At 32.9% G+C, this 26,790-nt stretch overlaps 1 protein-coding gene across 1 annotated transcript; it reads right to left on the minus strand.

Moving 5' to 3' along the window:
* Positions 1–3,970: 3,970 nt before the first annotated feature.
* Positions 3,971–26,790, minus strand: LOC11427529 (beta-glucosidase 12). Its single transcript, XM_003622696.4, has 16 exons — positions 26,630–26,790; positions 20,342–20,360; positions 18,409–18,464; positions 18,062–18,187; positions 16,593–16,641; positions 10,654–10,712; positions 8,671–8,746; positions 7,279–7,356; positions 7,075–7,162; positions 6,715–6,952; positions 6,199–6,314; positions 5,858–6,072; positions 5,621–5,655; positions 5,419–5,521; positions 5,212–5,305; positions 3,971–4,276 (listed from the first exon to the last, which is right to left on the minus strand). Exons 1-16 carry the CDS (start codon positions 26,708–26,710, stop codon positions 4,096–4,098), a joined length of 1,614 nt encoding a protein of 537 aa, XP_003622744.2. The 5' UTR covers positions 26,711–26,790; the 3' UTR covers positions 3,971–4,095.

Consider the following 26,790-nt stretch of genomic DNA (forward strand, 5'->3'; position numbering starts at 1 on the left):
CAAGTTGAAAGGGAATGACTTCGATTCCTGCAAAGATAACAATAAACCAGAGTTAAACGCATTAAATGAGCGTATTGAAATTACAGCTTGACAGGGGGCCAAACCAAACCCTGAGTCAAGCATTAACAAAACCTATAATAAGGAAGACCAAGTCTTTTTTTAATAAGGTCTCCTATAATATGAATAGTGGGTGAAGACCACCAAACATAACCAATATTTGAGAGACCTAGGTTAGCAAGTTTGTCTGAACAATGATTTCTTTCTCTCTAAATGTGAGAGATCACAAAATGAAAAGAGCTCAGTTTCAAAAGACAGTTTTCCCATCTATTTTTCATCTTCCAGGGAACTATATGAGGGGATTTGAAAGCTAGGGTTGCAAGGTTAGAGTCACTCACCCTCACATAACATTCAAAGTACATATTTCCCAAAGAAATTTTATGTAACAATTTTGATACAAAGTTTATTTTGGAAAACTTCAAAAATTTAATTTCGGTTTCTTTTAAATTTCCAGAAACTCATGCACACATTTCCAAATTTAAAATCGAAAATATGTAAGATTCTTTGTTAGTGTTACTTTTTGTTGATCTGGAAAACTATATAAATAAATAAAAACACATTTTTTTACAAAAAATAAATAAAAACACTTAACTGTACAAAAAACCATTATTTGGAAGTTATTCTTCCTCCTGCAATTAACAACACTACTTTAGAATATAATTCTTATCTGTCTAGACCTCCCCATCTTCAGTGGGGATGCTAAGCAATTTTTTTGGTGGAAAAACAAATTGTATAGTCATGTCATAACTCTTGATGAAGAACTATGGGGTATAATTGAATATGGTTGTAGCATTCCAGTCAATGCAGATGGAGCCACTTTAAAAAGAAAAAGTTTGACAAAGGAGCAGAAAAAGCTTTAGAAGAAACATCATAAAGTTTGTAGTATCATGGTGAATAATCTTCCCTTCCCTAAGTATACTAAAATTGTTGAGAAATCTACTGCTAAGAGTATATTTGATTCCCTCTGCTCCACATATGAGGGAAATCAACAAGTGAATGAAGTCAAGGAAAATCTTCTAGTCCAACAATACAAACTATTCAAAATGAAGGATGATGAAGATATTGAAACTATGGTTTCAAGGTTTCAAACACTTGTCTCTATTCGACATGTGCTAAGTGAATGCTACACTACAACAGATCGTGTAAAGAAGATTTTAAGGAGTCATCCTGTCAGATGGAGACCCAAGGTAAATGTTATTCAAGAAGTTAAAGACTTGAATACTATGGGTGTGGAAACTCTGATAAGCTAACTGATAAGTTATGAGATGGAGTTATTAGAGGATCATGCTTCTAGAAAAATCAAGTATATTTCACTTAAATCAAAGGGCAAAATAGTCAAAGCTCTACAAGCTATAGAGTTTCAAGAAGACACTCCAGATGATGAGACTATAGATGGATTTGATGAGGATGAGGTGACATTCTTGTCTAAGAGGCTTCAACACTTGTATAAGAAGAAAATAAGAACATTGGTGCCAAAGGATTCAACTTCAGGGAAAATAAAGATGACCCTAAGAGGAAGCAAATCTTTCTAGGCTTTAATATGTGTTTAGTCCTTGCAATTAGGAGTCGTTTAAAAATTGGTCCCTGTAAACGATAATCCTTGCAAATTAGCCTTGCAATTATTAATCACTTAAAATTTCGTCCCTTGACCCAGTTAATTACTGCCATGTCATCAAATTAGCAAAATGGCATGGAAATGGACAAAAATACCCTCTTCTTCCTAAACCTTCATCTCTTTCTCTCCTTCCTCTGATCATCAACAACCACCTTAGCAACAGCAAAAACATCAACTTTGGTGAATGTTCATCAATGCAAAACACCAACAACAACAACACAAACATTAACACAACAAAAACATCAACTTCGTTTCCATATTGTTGTAACATTATTTACAGTGCTATTATCACATGAACTATTATTTTCCTTTCAATAAGTCAACATGTTTCATTCATGTTGAAAATGAAAACCCATATTCAAATTCCAAAAATTACTACTCTTCCAAACAATTGAATCTACAAAATGCAACTTCCACACCAACAAAAACAACAAATTCAAAAAACTGAAAAAATCTAATTGATAATTTACCGAAATTATCATTTTCCACCATCAATTCATTCCGTCACCGGATCTAGTCCCGGCGCCGGTGTTCTTTATGTTCGATCTTCATCGGAATTAGGTTTTGGAGAAAGGAAGAAGGTTGGGGGGGTTGGATTAGAAGCTTTTGGAGATGAAGGATGCGGGTTTGAACCAGAGAAGGTGGGAAGACGGTGGCGGCGATTTTGGGAGAGGAAGACGGTGGCGGCAATTTTGAGAGAGGAAGACGGCGGCGGTGCTGGTGGTGGGTCGGTGGTTGACAGTGGTCTCTCAATAATAAATGATGCAAAAATTGTAGATATCATCTTTTTCTTCCAAAACCCACTTCTCTCTCCATCCTCCCGCTGCTTCCTCTCTAGTAGGATCCCTATTCCCAATTATACCTCTATTCCCTTTTTTCTTTCTTCTGTAGACTTTGATTGGAGGCCAAATTGTTACGGCCCACAATATTTCCTTATTGGTTCCCTCAATACCCCCATATATTGATATCCTGGATTTGGCATTATTTCTGAATCCGTAACAAATTTATTCAACCAAATCCATTTTTAACATGAAGAAAACAAAACATATGAAAGGAAATTTATTCAACCAAATCATATTCATGTGGTGTGGTTCCTGGTTGTATATTCTTAACATATATGAGAAGTGAAAAGAGTGAGAATGAATGCAGAACTGTTCTTGTGGTGTGGATGAATTTGTCACTGTTTCATGCATCTGGAAAAAGAAGAAGATGAGGGTATTTTTGTCCATTCCCATGCCATTTTGCTAATTTGATGACGTGGCAGTCATTAAGTGGGTTAAGGGACAAAATTTTAAATGATTAATAATTGCAAGGCTATTTTGCAAGGATTAGCGATTACAGTGACCAATTTTTAAATGACCCCTAATTGCAAGGACTAAACACATATTAAAGCCATCTCTCTATGATGGACCCGACATCAATCATCTGAATCTGATTCTAACTTTGAAAACGACAATGAGGTATTTTCTAAACTTACTCATGAAGAGTATTTAATGCCATTAAATATCTGCAGAGCAATTTTCATATTAAATTATGAAGAATAACTATTCGTGTCCATGTGTATTTCCCTTCTAGTTGGTGGTGGTTGTTCTCTGCTCACAAAGTCTTTGTGACTTACCCATTTATATTCTATTATTTTTCAGATTAACAAGTAGCTTAGTAGCATGCAACTAGCAGACCTAAAGTTTAGAAGTGTCACTCTTTTTTGCAGGCCTTCTTGATTGACAGTTCTTTTCTTGATGTATTTATGTGAGTTGGTCATGTACCTGCAACTATTTGGGAGTCTATAAATATAATATTTTCAGTTGTATAATCAGCTAGTTATATCATTTTGGAATTATCGCTAATGATATAGGTTTATGAACATGAATATGATTTTGGAAACGCTGAAAATACAAAGGTTACTATGTCGAAATTTAAGTGAAAGTTAGTTCAGAAATTGCTTATTTATTGTTTGGCAAGTTTGGTGGTTAGGCTTGCCGATAAATCAAGGACTAGTTCATGCAACGGTCACGATTGTAAATTTTTGATCGTGACACAAACAAAGAAAGTCAATGTATCTAAATATCATATAGTTCAAATAACAAGCTAAACTCACATTTCACAAACATTTTCTCCATGGGTTTGAAATATTTTTTTGGCTATTTAATCTAATGATCATTGGACCAATTTATTTATTTTCAATTCATCATTTTTAACACATTTCTCAAGGAAATATCTTCATTGATATAAATTGAACATATAGATGTGAAACTGTTAAAAACTTTCAAACAAAAAATGAAATAAACAACATATTAGTGAGTCATTGGACTGAATACTGTGTTTTATTTATAACAAAAAACAAACAATACAATATAAATAATCATACTTCAACCGAAAATTTCTCTCTCTTATCCAAGATGAGGCTAATTCAAAAAGAACATTTATTGATCCAAATCGTGGGTCAAATACTTTTTGTACCATTTAGCTGTGTTTGTCGGTATACGTTTGAGACAATCATTAAAATCAACATGATAAAGCCCCATATTATGAGAATATCCATCGTAAAAATCAAACGTATCAAATGCTGCCCATGCAAAGTATCCACGAACATTTACGCCATCACTGTCAATGTAAAAATATAATTGCATTAAATATATGTTTCTTTTGGAAACAAAGTTATGAAAGCATGCTATTTCAGAATAGATTTGTTTCATAACTTTGAATTTGTCGCCTTTCGATATTAGATATGTTTTGAACTAAAATTATAAATATTAAAAGATGTAACAACTTCTTCAAAGTGAACAATACATTTTATGAGTAAAACCATGATTGTTAGAAAGATATTAAAATTTATGCTCTAAAGATTCTTATATATAAAGATGATTAAATGTTTAAATATAAAGTTTTATATTATTCATGTGTAGTCATTAAAATATACTTTAATTTAACTTTTTATAATTTCATTATTTTCTTTTTGAAATATATTTGATCTTTTTTCCGGTTACCATGTTATATGTCTAAAGTTTCGACCGTTATTTAGTAGTGACTAATCTCTATCCTATCAAGAAATCAACGGGGGACACAAGATGTATTCTCCCCTTGGAAGTGAATTTTTTCCATACACAAGGATCAAAGATCGAACTCATACACAATAGCTAAGGTCTCAAATCTCTTAACACTTGAACCAATCTATTGTTGGTTTAAAGGTACTTGATTATATTCATATTAAACAACCGAAAAAATATAGTTAATGATTTTTTCTATTTTTTTAACTCTACATTAGTTGAGAAGAACAATATTAGACATGTTTGCAGTAGACACACTACACAATAAAGAGATCTTAGAAAAATAATAGTGGGGATTAGACATGTTTGTAGTACACTACACAATAAAGAGGTCCCACCAAATTTATATGGGTTCCACATAATTTGGTTGGACCCATGTGAATTTTAACCAACCAAAGAGAGTGTGTTAAAAAGTGTGTAGTTATCATTTCTCAAAGTGACATTAGATAATACCTTTTCAAATTCTAAGGATGTGAAGTAAAAACAACTTACTCAATTGCAGATTTGGTAGCGTTTATATGTGCAGCAATGAAAGCAGTTCGATGTTCGTCATTCAATGGATTTGGAATTTTGATCGAAGGAATTCCTACAAAGAGAGGATTTCACAACAAACAAACAAAAATTATTGATCTCTTTTGTGGCATAAATTATAGAAATTGTAGTTATAATGATGTAAATATGATCAAAATGAAAACCAACCATTTTCATTGATGTAGATTTTGGAATTTTTGTACTTTTTGTTAAGGTAGAGTAAGAAATTATATAATCCTTCGGGATAGACATATGTACCACCATATTGATCCTACAAAATATCAATAGTGAACAAAAGGTAAAAGTATAGTAATTAAGTTATGCCATTAACAAATACCATTCTTCTAAATTTACATCATTATTTGCTCACCCAGTATCCAAGAGTTTTTCCTTCTGCATTAATATCTATAGTAATGAAAGAATGACAATGAGTTAGACAACGATTAATTATTTTAATTTCTTGTAATTTCCTTGCATATCAAATAATTAGAATTTGATTGGTAGAATTTAAGGTGTTAACTACAATGACCCTTTTTCATCGTGATTCCTTTGTATACCGATTATTTTATTTTTAAAAAAGTATAATTTATTTTGAATAGCAATTTACCTTCTAAATTAGCTAAGGCGTCGAAATATCCACCAGTAACCTTGGTTCTATTTGGTTCATGTCTAACATAGTGAGAACTATAATAATTGATTCCAATAAAGTCTATGCTTCCTTTCAACATTTCTTTCTCGTTTTTAGTGAATTTGGGTAATCTTTTCCCCACTAGCTTTCTCATTATTTGTGGATAATCCCCATGGAACAATGGCTCTAAAACCCTGTAGAAATTCGAGTGGTTTATTGACCATCGTAAAATTATACATAAAATTGAAGAAGCAAAAGATCAAACAATTGATAAAAACACAAAATGTGAGTTGTTTATAGCGTAACTAAAAAGCACTAACCATCCCCATGTAAAATCTGTTAATCTTTGAGCAGCATCCACATCCTCTAGTTTGGAACTGTAAGGAACATATGATTCTGATGAAATAGTAATTCCGATTTCTCCCTTTTGAATTGCCTATAAAAAGGTTTAATGGAAAATGACGATACGTTATTTTCTCCTTAAAATTCTCCTTATTTTATAAACTAGATTGATTAATGTTGATAATTTAGAATGTCAATTTTGTTGATTTTACTAAATTAGTGTCAAAATCAATACTACTATCTTTATTATCGAGGATTTAGAATTCCTTCTGTCATTTTGTGATTCTCGATTTAAAATACACACACACTTTGATATAATTTTGATGCTTAAAAGCAACTTTTCAATTTTTAGGTTTATTCAATAAATGATGTATGTGATCTGTAATATATACCACATAAATCATTTATTGAATGAACTATAAAGTAAAAAGTTGATTTTTAATTGAGACCGGAAGAGTATATATGTAACATAAAATTTCAAAAATATTTCTTACTTGAAATTTGGACTTGTATAACTTTGAAGCTGTAGCATGGGCGATGAGTAAGATATGAAGTTCAGTATATATTTCTGTACATACTTTAGTAGTTTGACATGATTCCATAGACCAATTACCAACATTGTCCACAGATTCATACACAACTTGGACTTCTGGCTCGTTAAGTGTAGCCCAATGTTTCACTCGATCACCAAATGTTTTGAATAGAAGTTCACTGTAATCCTTGAAATGTTTCCTAAAGTTTGATTTTTATATAAACAATGTAAGCATGCATGAAGAAATTCTATAAAGTTTGATAGGTTGAATTAATTTATTGAACATAAATTATCGAGATGAGATTATATATAGGAGATTTACACAATAGAGTGATTTAAGAAGCCACCAAACTTTTTTTGAAGAGCTAATGGATAGTCAAGGTGCAATATAGTCACAAAAGGTTCAATACCTACATAGTCAAATGGATCATGTAAAGCAAGAAAATAAAAATTGTTGCATGTACATTAAACATACTTCTTATTGAATCTAGTTATTGCAATGAATATTGGATTCTTCTATTCATACCATTGTTGAGTAACTCGTTGATCAAATTGTTGTAGAAGTTGATACCTTCTTTGTTTATACCTCCTTTCAAGGTTCCATCTATACAATTGGTTGTTGAATTTAAAGATAAAGATAAGTATACTATTAAATATTGCAAGAAAGAATATATTGTACAATCAATGGTTATGCATATGTAATATACTTTAAGAAATATTTATCGACAATATAAGTTATTGTTTGTTTCACGTCATATCATTTAATAAAACAGATATCAACATATAGATATGTGATTCGAGTAATGATTTGGTAAACTATTTTCTTTTGTCTTTGAATATCCATCAAATCATATACAATATATAAACTTATGTATATTAAAAATTATTATAATTTTATTCCATAAACTTGTTTTTAGGTTCCACCCTCCTTACGTATTTTTCATTTCATCTTATCCCTTAAGTTAAAAAGGTTTGACATTTCAGTCCTTTTCGTTAGCATTTTGTTTGATTCAATGTACTCTGTTCTTATGTGTTTAAATTTATGCTTATTAGGTTAATGACTTCATAACTTTCTTTAATTCTTCCCCAAATTATCTTTCACAAAGCCTTTCTTCCTTGAGCCAAAGAACTGCCACTAAATATAAAGGAAAATGATATGCGAAAATAAAATATAACATCCAATGCTAATATGAAAATGGAAAATTTGTACAACAAATGTGGGAAACGTTTTCCAACAATCAATGTTATATTTGGTCACATGACTCACTACTATGAGAAATACAAAGTAACCAATAGTCAGCGATATATTCTAAGACTTTTATTCGAAGACATACTATAGTAGAGTAAAGAAAACAAAGTTCAAGAATATTAGCAATGACAACTATGTACCATCCACCATCTTTCAATAAGTGAAATTAAAAAACTATTATCCATCATCTCTTTTTTCTCTTCATTAGGGAAATCTTATACTAAAATTGTCTTTCACAAAAATTATTGAATGTACTATGGCACTCCCTTAACGATTCATTTGGTGCACTTAATAGAGAAACATGATCAGATAAAATTATTCACTTAAATTCGTTGATTGATGGACCAATAGAATAATCATACATTATTGCTATTAGTGATCCAATCCTGACAAGCATTTCTTAGCATGTGTGCACCAAAAAAATGATGGGATAAATGTTTATTTTGTCACGATACTATCTTATCATATCCTTATTTTTTTTTCATTACATTGGTAATAAATAAGTTTCCTTTGGATACTATAACCAGATATTATACCATTTCAAAATACATGTCGCAATATTGCAATTTTCACTATTGACATAATTTTTTATATGTGAAGTGGTTGACTACGACATATTTTTAAAAGCAGAGAGTATTATATTAGAGTATGGTAGCTCAAAATTTTTACCTGGTATTACTCTATTCCAACATATGGACATTCTGTAAGAATTTACTCCAAGATTTTTCAAATGTTGTACGTCCTCCTACAAAACATTCGAATTTAAACAAATCAAATACATTACAAAATTAATTCTTACATATGCAATTTTTCCCATCAAATAAGAGTCACTAGAGTTTTGATCCCCGTAATTGGTAATTGTTTGAAACAAACATTACAACCGCTAATCACTTTTAATGTGGTCATTGAGCTCTTTTTTTTTTTTTTTTTGCTGAAGTGGCATGGTTTTGGTGATGTGGCAATGCTTATTGCATTTCGTTGTTTTTAATTCACTTAAGTTTATATGAATGGACAAAAATAACTTTATACCACAAATAAAAAAAAATGAAATTATCGAATTACCCTTCTTCATCATCATCTCCCTCCATTCATGATTCTTCAACCAAAAATTCAAACGCTTCAACTAAAAATCCATAAATCAATAAAAAAATGCAAAAACACCTTAAACAAAAATTATTCCATTTATAATTAAATCAAAGATAAAACTCACATTTATTTTATCACAAACTTCTCACAAATTTCTCAAATCTTCCAATCACGGATTCATCCAAAACAAATCCATCTTCTCCGTCTAAATCACCATATTCATTGGCGATGTCTTTCATGAAGCAAAATCGGCAACAATCTTCCTTCTACACTCTTTTCTCTCTTTGTGCCTCACTTGTAACCCTAGAAACCCTACCCCTCTTTCATTCATCTATATTTCCCTCAAAAACTCAACCCCCATTCCCAAATAACTAACCTAACTCTTTGGTAGAGAAGATAAATTTCAATCACAGTGGTTTTATCACTATGGTTCTCACATAATCTCCTTCACATCTTAGAAATATTGACACCTCAACTCTATGAGATCTTCAAAGACGGGATGACTATTGAATTTCAAACTAAAAAGTACTTTGTTTTAACCCGATCGTTTATTTTTATTTCATCAAGAAACCTTAATCCATAAAACTCAAGTTGATTGTATGACCAGCAGATGGAAATGATAATGTTGTTGTGGTGGTGTCTATTTCTAAGAATATAAAGGGCATTGGGTTTGTGGTTGGAATGATGTTGTATCACAACGTTGGATTGGGTATGTGGGGAAGGAAATTTTGATATTAAATATTAGAAATGGAATTGAAAATAGTACAAGGTGAAGAGATAGGAAAGTAGATCAAACAAAGTTCATTTTTTAGTTTTGTTCTAGTTTATAGGAATGTCCATTTACCTCTTTTGAAGATAGTTTTCGAGAAGACTTTTTTTTCTTCTAGACTTGTGTTCTTGGTATGAAGGTTTGTTCAATGAGTTTCTTAGTTTGGGAATGAGTTCTTGAGTGTTAAGGGTATTCGTGTTATTCCATAATAAAATGATATGAATCGGAAAGTGAAAAATCCAGTCACCAAAAAAATGAGTTCATAGATCAAATTAAAAGGATTAGTAATTACAGTGACCAAAGCTTAATTTCTCTATATTTGCAGGGAAGGAATTGCATATTTAATCCAAAAATTAAACACAATATTTTATGTTTATAGTTTTCCACGTTATTACTTTTTTTTTTTTTTTTAAGAAATTGTTTTATTCAAGGAAGTACACGAAAACCATATTACAACAAAATTAACTATCAAAAAAAGAATGGAAGATTGTTATTTTACTCCTTAGTGTTTTTAGGTGGGTGTAAATTAACATCCGTCTATATATATATATATATTCTCATTAAAAAAACCTCCAGCCATCGACACTTTGAGGATTCCGAGCAATCATCAACAAACTTGACGGTTAGAGTCGATAGTTAAGTATGGAGTTTCAAGGCTTCATTCTCACTAAAATAAGAACTATAGTAATATTTTCCTGGGTAGAAAACCTTTAATAATATTTATCAATAAAAAAATCTATAATATCTATCTACTAAAAAATAAAAAATCTATAATATATAACGTGTAATGAACTCACTTTATATCTCTTGTAATGTTCAATCTTTGTTGCAAATTTATCTTCACCAGAAAACAATTCTGCTTGTCAAGAAGAAAACAAACCGAGAAATTATTAGGATTGACGCAAAAAGTCACCATAACTACAAGATAATGTTGCTTCTAAAAACTCAAAGTTTTTATACTACATATTATGTAAGGTTAATGATATTTATATATCCCATCCCAAAAGAGAAGGAGAGAGGATAAATCAAAAAAGAGAATAGATGTGGATGAGGTGTCCACTACTCTTTTCTCATTCAATATACCAATTACTATGTATTTCAACCCCTAAAAAAAACTACTACATATTCCAAGATGGATTAACCAATAAAATTGAGGGTCATATAATGAATTAAGAATTTTAAAACATATAGTAAATTGATCACTCTCTCACACACACACACACACACACACACACACATATATATATATATATATATATATATATATATATATATATATATATATATAATAAGTATATGTGTACATGTCTATTTTTAACTAGTAGAAATACGAACAATGATGTTTTTGTCTATGTGTGTTTCTATAACGCAATATAATAAATTTGGACGAATAGGATAAGAATAAATTCCTCTTATAGTGTTCAACTGTGATTGTTCATGTTTCAATGTGATTTAACTAAATTTTTCATTAATAATTCAAGTAACATCATAAAAGGATAAAATAGTATAATAGAATAGTAAAAACGGAAAGAAAAAAAGCCACATAAACTATGTATCCCCTTTATATATAATAACATTTATACTGGAACTCTACACACGTATATTCATTATTTTATTGTGATAACACGTGTTAGTTATTAACAATTAGTGTGGAGACCCGTGCACCATGTACAGAATTACTCGACGTGATTCAAAAAATGATTTCCATATTTCAACATACATAAAACTAATATGTAGTTTGGTAAATAATATTTAATAGGAATACTGGGATTCGTTACCACTTTTCAAGCTAATTTTTTAAAGTACAAATCAACTATAAAAAATAATACAATGTACCTGCCTAAAAGAATCTTTTAAGTAGTAGGGTAATCAGTGATCTTAGTAGTACGTTGTGTGTTTTTTGTAGGAATATGATCATATATGATAGTCAACAACTTTTCAACTATGTCTATGCTTGCTAGATGTGTTAAAATGTTTGTAGGTGGTTAGGTTGAGAGTTATTTAGGTGGGGAATGAAGACGGGGATGGTGAGCATGTTAGTTGACAGGGAAAGGGAGCAGATAATACTCCTGGCTCGCGCCTCATCCTGTTGACATCTCAATGTGGAAGTTGAGAAGAATATGTGTATGCCATTTGAAAATATTTTAATTTGAAATATCATATATATAATAGGGGATATGTCAAGTAAGAATGATATCTTAATGTGAGAATAATAGAAATAAATGGTAACCCTTATATTAAAAGGAATGGTGGAGATTAAAACCTGACTTAAGTGAGTCATGCGCAAATTCTCACTCCATCCCATTATACACGAACACATTAACACTTCTTTTCCTTTATAATCTCTCTCGCCCTTAAATAATACTCCATATGGTCTTTTTATAAGAGACAAATGGGTCAACAAAAGTTGATTTATTTGGTTGATAATAAATACCAAATATATCAACATTTGCAAACCTACTTTTTTCTCATCTAAAGGACCGGAGGGAGTACTAACAAATAGAGGATCCAAATTCATTATTAACCTTATTTATTTATGTATTTATTCATTATGAATTTTTTAAGTTGTTTTGTAGAGTTCCTCAATATTTTCTTCTCTAAGAAACAATAATGGCTAAATTTGTTGCTCTTGAGAGTACCAAAATTAAAATCTTAGATTCTTACTTAAATTTTGTTTTTAATCATATTGGAGAAGATGAAGAGATTGATTTATCTTTTAATGACGATGAATAATTGGAGGGAAAGAATAATTGTTGAAGCGGAAAAACGAAGTATGGTTTGAATGCATATAGGAAAAGGAACTAAAGAATTTATGCATTGATGCATAGAAGTAAGAACTGACACATGACTCACTTAAGTCATGTTTTAATCTCAATCATTCCTTTTAATCTAAGGGCTGCGTAAGGAGTTTGTTGGTTTGGCGGTGAGGCGGAAGAAGGAATTTAATATTTCTCTTTCAGGTAAGTGGTGTTGGAGGTGTTTGGTGGATAAGGAGGGATTGTAGTTTAAAGTGTTTTTTATCTCCTTATGGGGAGGAGAGGGGGAGGCTAAAAGAGGGAGGTAGGGGTGGGTCTGTTTGGTGGAGGGAGGTTGTGAGAATTCAATATGGTTTAGGTGTTGAGGGGGAAGTTGGTTTGAGAAGATCATTCATAAAAAGGTTGGTAACGGCGTTACTACTTGTTTTGGATGGATAATTAAGTTGGATCGGTTCCTTTACGGGATAGGTTTAGGAGGCTTTTTGATTTGTCTATTAATAAGGATCAGAAGGTGGCAGAGATGTTTTCCGTAAGGTGGGGATAAGGTGGGGAGGGTTGGTTGTGAAGACGCATATTGTTGGCTTGGGAGGAGGAGTTAGCTGGGGAGTGTAGGATATTGCTCGTTGATGTTTCTTTTCAGGATAATGTTACAAATGTATGGTTGTGGCGGCCCAGTGTGGGAGATGGATATACAGTTCGTGGTGTGTATCTGTTAGCCTGCAAATTCAACAGGCTCATTTAATATGGTCAACATTTGTTTGAACTTTAACTTTGCAGGAATTGAAGGTTGTCTCATATTCAACTTGGGTATTTCGACAAGATAGCAAGCTAGTGCGCGTAACTTGAAGTTCGATAGAACAAAACTGAAGGAAGATCGCGTCGAAGTCAAGCAATGAAGGCGGGAAAGCACGATTTTAAGCTTGGAGACGGTTTCCTTAGTTGAAACGTGGGGGCAAACGGTTGCCCAAGATGGAGGAAGTGTTGATCATGGGATTAATGGTTCGCCAGTTAGTTATTTTAGTATAAATAAGTGTTTCCAAGCCGGAAAAAGGGTCGAAAATCATTTATAGAATTTTGAAACACTCAAACTACCGGTGCCTAGGGAAACGAGTTATAAAGAATGTATGTAAACTATTTTGTAGACCACCTTTATTTTAATGCAATGCAATTTACCTTTCCTCTAAGTAACCTGAGTGCATCTTGTGGCCATTTTCAAAACCTTTTTTCGATCAAAACCTATGCACAACATGCTCCTGAGATCTCTAGTTCAGTCTCGCTTGTAATAATCATAACTAACCCGTAGTTTGCCAAAAACGTAGGCAAAAAAATTGGCATACCCAGTGGGACCCTGTTTGTGCAATTGATTTTCAAAAACTTTTTTCATCAAAAACTGTTTTTTCAAAAACTTTTTCAAAATCCATCTCCTTGAGAGATCCGTTTTTAGAATTTTGTTACTATTTCCGGGTAACTTTATTGCTAAAAACACCAAATTTTTTGTGTATGCATTTGAGAAGTGGTAAATCTATGGCTCGTGTCAGTTCATCCTGGTCACAATCATCTTCACAAGCATAATCTTTACAAGCGACTTCTCTATTGGGAGATTTAAATGTGTCGACCCCTGTGGGGGAAACCATGGCTATGACAGTTTCGATGGAAATGGGAGCAATTGCTTTGTCAAACGTTTCTACGTCTGTTTCGATGACACGAGCAGAAATGGGAACCGATATACCCCCATTCACTACTGGTGTTTCTTCGACTACTAGTATTCAAAGTTCTCCTTTAATCAGGCCTAAGCTTGATGATCGAAATACAAATATGCAGAACCTTTCTAGGGAACAACCGTATGGTATGCCAACTTCGATGATGGAAAATGTACATCATAGTGCGTCCGCATTTGCAGATCAAGCAAATATGTTCACAATGCACAACGTACATTGTCCCTCAAGTTCTAGAATTTTTGGTCGGAATACTATACCACCGTTGACGACATATTCGATGAATTTGTTAAGACAACAAATGGATGAGACTAACCACGAAATGGTTAATTTGTTAACGCAACAAATTGGTACCGTGTTTAATCCTTTGATAAGGGACACAAACCGGAGTTACCAAGACTTAACCACTCAAATGGGGAGGATAGCAGATTTCTTTGCACCCCCACAACCGGTTTACCAATTGGTTACACAAATCCAAAATCAACAACCGTTGCGGTTGATCGAACCAATGGGTCAAAGGCTACAACATGTGCCTCAACCCCAACCGATCGAACCCATAATTCAAGATCAACCTGAAGTGATCTTGGTAAATAGAAATAATAATGTCGATGAAGTTGTTAGGAATGTCCAACAACAAAACATAGGAGTACATAACAATATAGCCAATTTGGTCGAAAATATAATGGCTCAAAATGGTTTGAATATTGGCCTACACAGGCCAAACTTTGTTTCTACTTTGTCAGAATTGGTATTACAATCTAAACTACCTAATGGTTATAAAATTTCCAAGTTCACCAAGTTTGCAGGGGATACAAGTGAGCCCACTGTCGAACATATCGCAAGATATTTGATAGAGGCAGGAGATCTAGAAAATGATGAGAATTTGAGGTTGAAATATTTTCCAAATTCTCTAACAAAGAATTCCTTCACATGGTTTACTACTCTTGCACCGCATTCGATCCAAAGTTGGACTGAGTTAGAAAGGTTATTCCATTAACAATTCTACATGGGCCAATCTAAGATAAGCCTAAAAGAATTGGAGAGTGTCAAGAGGAATTCCACTTAATCCATTGATGATTATCTCAATAAATTCAAGGCAAGATGTTTCACTCAAGTTCCTGAACATGAGTTAGTCGAAATGACCACTGGTGGACTAGATTATTCCATCATGAAGAAACTAGACACTCAACACTTAAGAGATATGGCCCAGTTGGCCGATAGAGTTCGACATGTCGAGAGACTAAAGGCTGAAAAGGCCAGAACTCAGAAATATCACAAAAGAGAAAAGATTGTTTATATCGGATCAGATGAAGGCAATCAAGAATTCGACATAGCTTTTGGCGATGTCGAAACAAAGTAGGTTGACATTGCTGAACTAAACAATTTCATAAAACAGATATATCAAAGATTATTTCCTTTTCATTAGTCAACCACAACGTCCATCCATCTCTATATTCTCTTTCAGTCTCTTTAATTGTCGATGTTTGATTCTATTTGTTGGTAAAAACAATTGTTATTGTTTCTCCATTGCGAGAAAACAACCTCATTCAATTTATTGCCAAAAGAGAAAACATAAACAAGATATATCAAACCAATATGAATGAAATTAAATTGTGTATTTGGAAGGTTATTGAAATGAAATTGGATAAAGATAGACGGTGTGATTGTGTTGTTTAAGAAAATCTCAAGGAAGGTCAATGTAATTTTCCTTTTATCATTAACGTCATCTTTATGGTTAATCTTTTTTCTATTTTCTCAATGCATATAACATTGCAATTCGCTTTGACATATACCCCTACTTCGACGTCCAACCCGTGCGGAGCACGGGTTTGTTGCTAATTTTATAAAAAAAAAAAAAAACACCGAACATAATTTTCAAACATTAGCGCAATAGAAAAAGCGGAAAGATGGACACGTGAGTGCACGTTCGCTAGTAGAAAATATAGTATAAACTATAAACTCTTATCTTTTTCAATGACAACAACAATATAATTTTTTTTTTGTTAATGGTATAATTGAAATAATGAAAAATTCAGCACAAATCTCTTATTTCTTTTATACTACTATAATTTTAAGATGATATATTTCCTAGTATAGTTCTATGTTAACGAGATTTAACAATTTTTTTAATTAATGATTTAAATAATATTATAAAAAAATAAAATACTTTAAATAAAGGGTAATATTGAAAAGATAAAAAGTCAGTCCAAATTCATGCATTTTTTTTTTTTTTATGTATAGTATATATATAGTTATAGATTATACCATCAAATATGCCAAGCCCTCTTCCTCCTTCATGAGATCCACCTTCAATCTAAGGTCACAAAAACTTGTCAATAATAATATTATGATTATTTTTATTGTCAAAAATAAAAAAAGTACAATGATTTTTTTTCTTTCTATTCACATAAATACGAAAACGTCCTCGTGAGCTCAGCTCAGTTGGTAGGACAAATGCATAATATATGCAAGCTCAGCTCAGTTGGTCAAATGTTTATAAGCCTAAGAATGAAGGAGGGTTGGGTATTAGAGATTTAAGATTGGTTAATCTTGCCCTATTAGGGAAGTGACGTTGGAGGTTTTTCACGAGAGGGGAGGCTTTGTGGAAAGATATTATTGGAGAAAGATATTTAATTGGGGGGTTGTTTAAGAGGTGTCTCAAACAGTTGGAAGGAGATCTCCTTACTGAGAACAAGTCAGTCTAACTCTACTGATTGAAGAGAGGGGGGGGGGGGGGGGGGGGTTTGTTAGGTTTCTTATTAATTTAGCAAACTATTGTGTGGTCCTTGTGAAGATCATAAAATGGTCACATCTTATGAAGGAAGGAGACGTGTGTACTCCAGTTGGTGGATTTGGTTAATTTTACCTCTTACAAGTTGTTATTAGGAAAACATTATGGTCACACATGTTCTTTCTATGAGGGGGATCATAAACTCATTATATGTTGACGTCGATGGTGTTTTATGACAGATTTGTCTATGGGTTGGTTGATTGAGAGGATCTATTTGCAATTTTCCTCTTATTCGGATGTGGTTGGGTCTTCTTCTTAGGAGTGTAGTTGGTTTCTAGTGTTGTTTTAGTTTTCACTATTATTTTTCTACGGCAGGGGACTCTTTGTACTTGTTATTGTTTTCCAGTACTCAATCTTTATACATGTGTGTACTCTTGTAGGAGATTTCTCCTATTTATATATGGGTTTTCTATCATGTGCAAATTTGCACATGTTAAGAAGTTTAAATTAATAACTTTGACTTGAAACTTGTGTTTTTTTATATTAAATATGTAACATTTAATCAATAATTGTTGATTTTCAATGAAAAATTACTACTAATATATATTTGTCATTCAATAATAATAACAAAATCTTCTATTTTTGACAAGAGCTAGTACTCCCTCCGTCCCATAATATAAGCAAAAAAAACACATTTTCTTTGTCCCAAAATATAAGCAAAAAAGACAAACTTTTATCTTTTTCAAGATTTTTTTTTGTTTATTCTCATAAAATTAAATGCAAATTACATTCAATTTTCACTCTCTTTCATTTTTTCCATAACCAATGGCCAATGAAAATTGTTTTTACATCTTCCTATAAAACTTTTTTCAAAGAAAACACAAAAAATTATACTCCAAATTCTTATGTTTTAGTTTTCTTAATAAGTGTGATTTTTTTTTTTTTGCTTATAATTTGGGACAGAGGGAGTATATATCTAGGCCTACGACTTTTTAACATGTACCTGAGCGGCTGAAGTTCCAGCACCAAACAAAAAGCCACGTGGAAATGATACCCGGTTCGGAAAGTTCGATGAATTTACAAATTTCAATATAGAGTCATGTGCATTAGTCGTATCTCCTTCTCCAATCTGTATTACTCTGATCTCATATATAAGATGAAAAAGAAAGTCAAACAAAATCGATGTATTTAGTTAAAAATTTGAACCAAATACATCAATTTTATTTGATTTTTGTTTCTCTTATATTTGAGATCGGTAGAAGTATTAATTAAACAAACATGTTAAATAATATGTAATGAAGTTACTACGACTCTGATATTACTGTGCCTATGGCTGAAACCAATAACTACCTGTGAAGTAGATAAGTCACGTTGAGATGATTTCTCCGAGGGAAGTAGAAGTATGCCTGCAATATTAACATTAAAATACACTTTGCATTACTCGATTCGTCGTAAGTTATAAGTCACGTTGCAAAAAATAATTTGTCTCAACTTAAAAATCATTTGAGTATATAATGAAACATTATTTTTTCCTCAACCTACACTTTCGTTTGTTCGTAGGTAAAAGTTACTCTTTAAAGTTTAAAACAAATGATGATTCTTTTGAGTATTTGATGTTTTCTTTTACCTAACAAATCATACTCTCTCTTGCCACACCAAATTATTCCCCATTTTTTTTTTTCATATACTTGACTTAAATAATTATATATGTAGTATAAGCTGCCAACATATCACAATTTCTTTCTTGACTCAATGGTATGTGCTTGATAGATGAATTGTATGTGTTGAGATCAATTCCCGGTGAGTTGTAGTTTTGATATATTTTTTTAAATTATTAATATTAAAAAAGGGTATTGCAAGGAATAAACTTGTAACAACACTATTTATCTGTAGCAATGGCAGAGCTAGGAATTGTATGTAAGTGGCGGAGTTAGGAACTGTATGTAGTGGGGGCAATATTCTACGTATATGTAATATAATAGTTAAGAATGAAGGTGTACATCATAATATTCTCTACAACTATCTAAACTATGAAAATACATGATTGTTTTATAAAAATGAAGAATAACAATTGTTTCATTTTTTTTAATAAGAATAACAATTATTTCTAACACTTCCTTAAAAAAAATCTAACACAATCAACAATCATGTTATATATTGATTGTTAAAATAAATTAAAATTGCCATTATAAAAGTATTTAGATACAAAATATGAAATATAAATTTAAGTATACTTGTGTTTTTAAAAAATAAATTGAATTATACTTGTCATCAAATTATTGCGAGGGACAAAAGTTAATGAGGTGGAAATTTTTCTCATGCGTTGGATTGCTGGTAAGGAAACTGATTAAAATTTTAACTAATTAAAACTACCCCAAAGTTCCCTTAAAAATAAAGCACCCCAAAGTGGCTGGTATATATATTGGATTGAAAATAGTAGTGCAGGCAGGAGCCCCCACCCTGATGCAGTGGCGGACCACTAAAATTAATTATTGAAAAATTGTTTAAAGTTTAGTAAATTAGATCTTTAATTGAATTATTTAAATTTTTCGGATGGGCCACTACACCAATTTGCGGGAATTTGGATCAACCAAAACATGAAACCGACACAAAATTGCATAAATCTCGCAAAATAGACCTATAATCGTTGATTTTTTAATTTTTCCGAGTGGGCCCATGAAGGGCTCCGCCACTGCACTGATGTGAGTGGCTCCGCCCCTGATCTGTAGCATTTAATGTATCAATGTGTTACTTTATTAATATATATAGTTTGTTTCAAAATTTTGTCACACCAATATCAAATGTCTAGAACACCCCTGCTTCCGTCCACGTAGATGGTGTCACATGTACAGTTATGAACGACTGAGGAAGATAATAAACTAACGTTTGACAATTTCAAAAGGATTTCTGAAATTTTGCATTTGAAAGAGTTATCTTCCGACAAGCCGCCGGAAACAAAGAGCCACAGCAGACCAACATGGAAAACAAGGCTCGCAGCAACACACCATCGGAAAAAAAAGGAGCAGCTTCCTCTTCACCCCGAAACAACAACAGCTACCTATCGGTTACTAGGTATTTTATTTTATTCAAGACCATTTGATTCCTACAAGTATTCTTTGAATATGTTTTAATTTAAATGACATAAGTTTGTTTTACTAAAAATAAATAAATGTTACCAATTGAATAGAATGTAATTAATTTATTTACTTGATTAAAAAAAGTGAGAACTTCATTTCTTGAAGAAGATGATTATCTAAAAATAAAAGAAGTAAAATGCTCATACCTTGTGCCTGGACCCGAATGTTGGAAAGCAAAACAAGTGACAAGATTGCAAGAACAGTTTTAGTAATTCTCAAAGATGACAGAATCTCCATTTTCTCCATCTAAGAAAACTTTGGAAGTTGATAGAAAAATGACAACTGTATTGTTTGAGATTTCTTCAACTCTTGATAAATACAGATATTGCTATATATAGACTTTCTAACCAAATAAACTTTTTTTACCAATCCAACTACACAATGTTACTAGTGTCATTGTCAAGAGAATTGTTGTTCCCACATATAGTATGGCCGTACCACACGAGTAAAATACGGAAATGTCCTTCGGTAGTAAACTGCCGAAGTTTTTAGGAAACCGGCGGCAGTTAACTGCCGAGGAAAACCTCGGTAGTTAACTGCCGAGGAAAATGTTTCATCCGATGAAACAACTACCTGCTCCCCCTACACACTATTTTCTTCATCACCTTCATTTCCACCTCCATTCAATCCCAAAATCCTTTTTTTTTTTAATCAATTTTTGATCCAAAATCATTCAAGCATCAAGCATAGGAGGTATCAACACACTATTGACGTAAAAAAACAGGTATTGTGCATTTTATTTGATTGATTTTTTGGGTGTTTTAGGGGTATCTACGTCAGTTACATAGAACCCTGTCATGGGAATCCTCAGCAGTTAACTGCCGAGGAAAACTTCGGCTGTTTAGTGCCGAGGAAAACCTCGGTAGTTTGGTACCGAGGAACTCTTGGTGAAAAATTTCACCACGAAAAAATGGCAGCTACTGCCAGATTTTCAAATTTTTTTTCTTTTGTTTTTTTTTTGTTTTAATTCATTATGGCATTGATGTTTATACATTACTTAGTTGTTAATTCATATTTATGTGTTGTTTAATTATAGTAATGGTAGAGAATGCGAAAGAAGTTCCGGGAGAGACAAAACAAAATTTTGTCGAAAATTCTGGAGATGTCAAACCGCCTAATGTTGAAGCGAAAACAAACATAGATGGAGCTTCCGTCCATGTTGAAGCTTCAAAGTATGTTGGCGGCTCCGGTGTACTCCCACTTCAACCCCACGAGGTCGACACGGCTAAGTTTTTTCAGACGACGTTAAGTTGAAAAATAGAGATGAATTGCTTGAGTGGGTGCGTCGACAAGCAAATAAGGCGGGATTTACAATTGTCACACAAAGATCAAGTTTGATCAATCCAATGTTCCGGCTAGTGTGTGAAAGGAGTGGAACTCACATAGTTCCGGAAAAAAAAAACCGAAGCATGCGAGAACGGGCTAAAGAAAATGCGGTTGCTTATTCATGATTAGTGGATATCAAAGTAAGCAAACAAAGGAATGGGGATTGAACATTCTTAATGGAGTTCACAACCATCCCATGGAGCCGGCTTTAGAAGGACACATTCTTGCAGGTAGATTAAAGGAGGACGACAAGAAGATTGTACGTGACTTGACAAAGAGCAAGATGCTTCCAAGAAATATTTTGATACATTTGAAGAACCAAAGACCACATTGCATGACAAATGTGAAGCAAGTGTACAATGAACGTCAACAAATATGGAAGGCAAATAGGGGTGACAAGAAGCCGTTGCAATTTCTAATCTCGAAGTTGGAGGAGCACAACTATACTTATTACTCAAGAACACAACTTGAAAGTAATACTATTGAAGATATTTTTTGGGCTCATCCAACATCCATTAAGTTGTTTAACAATTTTCCAACGGTTTTGGTTATGGACTCCACGTACAAAACCAACATGTATAGGATGCTAATGTTTGAGGTAGTTGGGGTGACTTCAACCGATTTGACATATTCGGTTGGGTTTGGATTTATGACACATGAGAAAGAAGAAAACTTTGTTTGGGTTTTAAAAATGTTGCGTAAACTTCTTTCGTCAAAGATGAATATGCCTAAGGTGATTGTTACCGATAGGGATATGTCTTTGGTGAAAGCGGTTGCACATGTTTTTCCGGAAAGTTATGCAATGAATTGTTATTTTCATGTGCAAGCTAATGTTAAACAAAGGTGTGTCTTGGATTGTAAATATCCTTTGAGCTTTAAAAAGGATGGGAAAGAGGTGAGCAATCGCGATGTGGTGAAGAAGATAATGAAGGCATGGAAAGCTATGGTTGAATCGCCCACTCAACAGTTATATGCAAATGCATTAGTGGAGTTCAAAGATTCATGTAGTGATTTCCCAATTTTTGTAGATTATGCCATGACCACCTTGAATGAAGTGAAGGACAAAATTGTGAGGGCATGGACAGACCATGTGTTGCATCTTGGTTGCAGGACCACAAACAGGGTCGAATCGGCCCATGCTTTGTTGAAGAAATACTTGGACAATAGTGTGGGTGATTTGGGTACTTGTTGGGAGAAAATACATGACATGTTGTTGCTTCAGTTCACTGCTATACAAACATCCTTTGGTCAAAGCGTTTGCGTGTTGGAACATAGATTCAAAGATGTCACTTTGTACTCGGGGTTAGGTGGTCATGTGTTTAGAAATGCTTTGGACAACATTGCTTTGGAAGAGACACGTTGTAGGGAAACATTGTGCATGGACAATGACATTTGTGGTTGTGTTCAAAGGACATCTTATGGGCTACCATGTGCATGCGAAATTGCTACTAAACTCTTTCAAGAGAAGCCAATTTTATTGGATGAGATATACCACCATTGGGTTAGGTTATCTATGGGTGAAGAAAGTAATGAAGTTGCTTTTTGTGTCAAGGTTGAGTTGAAGGCTATTGTAGAACGTCTAAAGAAACTCCCTTTCCAAATGAAGCTTGAGGTCAAAGAGGGTTTGCGGCAGTTGGCATTTCCTGAAACCACCTTGATGTCTCCACCACCACGAAAAGTACCAACCAAGGGAGCAAAGAAAAAAGTCGACATTGCGAGGTCTAAAGGAAAAATTACATCGACTAGTCGGATCCCTTCTTCTTGGAAGGTTGTTGATTCCCAAAATCCGGATAGCCAACCGTCACCATCACCAACAACATCATCATATAAAAGGAAAAAAGGTGTTCGTCTTGGTAAAACATCACTTTCCCCACTTCCACCACCTACTCGGTATCCAAAGTCTAAGGCTATCCCGGTTATGCGTCCTATTGATTATATGACACGCTTCATGCTTCCATTTATTGAAAAAGTGGTGGATGTTATCGGCGATGGACATTGCGGATTCCGGGCTATAGCCGAGTTCATGGGCTTGACCGAAAAAATCATCTCATGATCCGTACACATCTTATTCAAGAGTTGATGGATCATAGAGATGATTATGTTGAAGTATTTGCGGGTGAGGATCGTTATAACTACATTTTAAACGGATTACATCCTCCCGCAAATACAAAAACTTGTGCACATCTTGTTGATAAGTGGTTGATTTTCCGGACATGGGACACATTGTTGCTAATTATTACAAAATGTGTGTGGTGGTGTTGACAAATCTTGAAGTTGGAAACTCGGAATCTTTTTTCCCACTAAGAGGGCCACCACCGCCGGGTAATCAAAAAACTCTCATCTTGTGCCTTGGGGCAATTCCAAATCATTTTGTGCTTATTTCCTTGAAGAATGGTTGTCCACTACCTCCATCATCTACGGAGTGGCACAATCACAAGAAAGAAGATGCGGTGACTTGGGAAGATGAGTATTTGGATCAACATGAGTTGTGTCCAAACCACAAAAGGAGTCAAACAAAGCGGCGCCTATTTTGTTGGACACTCCCGAAAAACCAAAGCAACAATTTGAAGTTATTGCGGAAGATGAGGAAGATTCTATGTCACTTGATCTTCTCCAATCACTTGGTCTTTAATGAGTGATTTTTTTGTCGGTGTTATTTCTTTTTTTTGGTAGAAATTACACCGACGTATTTTTTGGGGTCGAAATTGTAACGTCAATTTTTTGTGGCCAATATATAACTAACATTATGTAATTTATATTGATATATATATATATATATATATATATATATATATATATATATATATGATAATATGACTTTTATGTGGTGAAAATAATGCAATACTTATTTATAGCTTTTTAATGTTTACGCATTTCATTTATTCGTTATTACATTCCATTTAATTTTGTTCTAATATATGATTCTTTTGTTAAAAAAATTTCAAGTGAGACATGTCTGAGGATCTGAGGTTGCACAAATTGAAGGGCGAGTTAGGTACTCCGCGTTTAGGACTCTCTTGACAATTTGAAGGCACAACGTAACACTTATTTTGAGCATCTTGGTGAAAATCAATATACACGTCACTTGTTTGGTCAAATGCCATGCATAGACCTAGGAGAATATAGAGATGAATACGCATGGAAAACGGCAAGCTATATGCCTTTGCTTATTCGCGACGACGGCGACGTCGGATTTATGTTTCGGAATATGGTGGAAGATAATATATTATATATGTATGTTCGTTCCATATGCAATTGCGTTGAATGTAAGTAGGGATTTAATTTAATGATGTGTAATGAGTAGTTTAATTATGGACACTTTGTAATGTTTTGATGAATTTCAAACGTTTGTTTAATTTTAACCAAAATGTCGGTTTAATTTAATTATGAACAATTGTAAAAGATATTGTATTTATCTTGATTATGACCGAGTTTCAATCTTGTATGAATTATTTTGCCTTTGGAAATGCTCTGGTTTAATTACAGATAAAAACTGGCCGAAAAAATGGTTTGGAAATGTTTAGAATTATGCAGAACCCACTGTCTGCATTATCAGTTTTCGTTTTCCTCGGCAGTTAACTGCCGCCGGTTGCACAAAAACTTCGACAGTTTACTGCCGAAGGGCATTTGAATAATTTACTCGTGTAGCACAGCCAAACCAAATGTGGGAACAACAATTCTCCATTGTCAAAGTAGTGTCGGGTACAGTAAAACAATAAATTTTTTAATGTTTTAGGGGTAACTTTTTATTTTAAGTAGCTGAAAGACAGCATGTTAATCTACCTGCAATTTTGTTGCAATTTTGTTGCAATAGAAAAATATATTTTGTTGCAATAGAAAAATATATTTTGTTGCAATTTTGTTGCATGTTAATCTACTTTTGACCAAAAAAAATAAAATAAAATAATAACGTTCTACTTATTGTTGTGGTTTTTTCTTCTATTGTTGTGGATTATTCTTAGAGTTTTTTTTCAGAGACAAATTAATTTAAATAAAAATATGAAATTGAATTCAAGTGATTAATAAAGACAAATTATTTAGAGATTATCAAGATTCTATTCGAGAACAAGAGAATTAACAAAAAAAAATTCAATTCTCTACTTATTATAATAAAACAAAAAGATTAATCTATTTCAAGATAAAAAAATACTAAGGATTATATTAGATATTATTTTTTATCAAAGATTAAATTAAGTTATATCCACAAGTTCTAGCTCAACTGGTAAAAATGCCAAAATAGTTAGGTCAGATACTCTGATCTAGGTTCGAACTCCGGTACCTCCACATACGTGCTTGAGTTTATAATGACTTTTCCATTTCGTCTATTTAAAAAAAAAAAAAAATTGTCAATAATTGTGCAGATGAAGTTAGAAATTATTCCCACACAGCCGGTATACCAACATTAGTCTAGAGAAATAATATAAGTGAGTAAGAGACCCACTTTTCTGTCTAAATGACAAGAAAATTTAATTCACTACCCCACTTTTGGTGTGTACTAATAACTTTGAAACAGGCATGGAGTAAATTCAATGATCACTACCCCACTTTTGTATGGTACGATTAAATAAGCAACACGAGGAGCACATGCATGCAAGATTTCCCATATAGCAACCACTTATTTTATTTTGTCTCCTGTTAATATTGGTGGATTTAGTGGCATCGTATATTGCTTGGTGGCAGTGGCAGAGCCACATACTACAGCTGAGAGAATGTAGTTGCATATCCTTTGAAATTATGATTTTTACACCAAATGTTCTACTTTATATGATTATGAATTCCCTCAGTTTTGAGATGTGTACAGTAACACGAAATAAATAACATAAGTTTGTTTTACTAAAAATAAATAAATGTTATCAATTGAATAGAATGTAATTACTTTATTTGCTTGATTAAAAAAAGTGAGAACTTCATTTATTGAAGAAGATGATTATCTAAAAATAAAAGAAGTCACTAATGCCGAAAACACTTTTTAAATCAGATGAAAATGACTTTTTAAATCGGTTCATGATCCGATTTATAGGTGGCCGATTTAAAAAACTGTCTTTGATTTTAAGTCTCCACCCTTTACCCAATTTAAAATCGTTTCATTTAAATCGGTTCACCCCAATGTTGGAAAGCAAAACAAGTGACAAGATTGCAAGAATGGTTTCAGCAATTCTCAAAGATGACAGAATCTCCATTTTCTCCATCTAAGAAAACTCTTGAAGTTGATAGAAAAACTACAGCTGTATTGTTTGAAATTCCTTGAACCCTTGATAAATACTCATAT

Source organism: Medicago truncatula, chromosome 7 (assembly GCF_003473485.1).
Source record: "Medicago truncatula cultivar Jemalong A17 chromosome 7, MtrunA17r5.0-ANR, whole genome shotgun sequence".
Taxonomy (NCBI): domain Eukaryota; kingdom Viridiplantae; phylum Streptophyta; class Magnoliopsida; order Fabales; family Fabaceae; genus Medicago; species Medicago truncatula.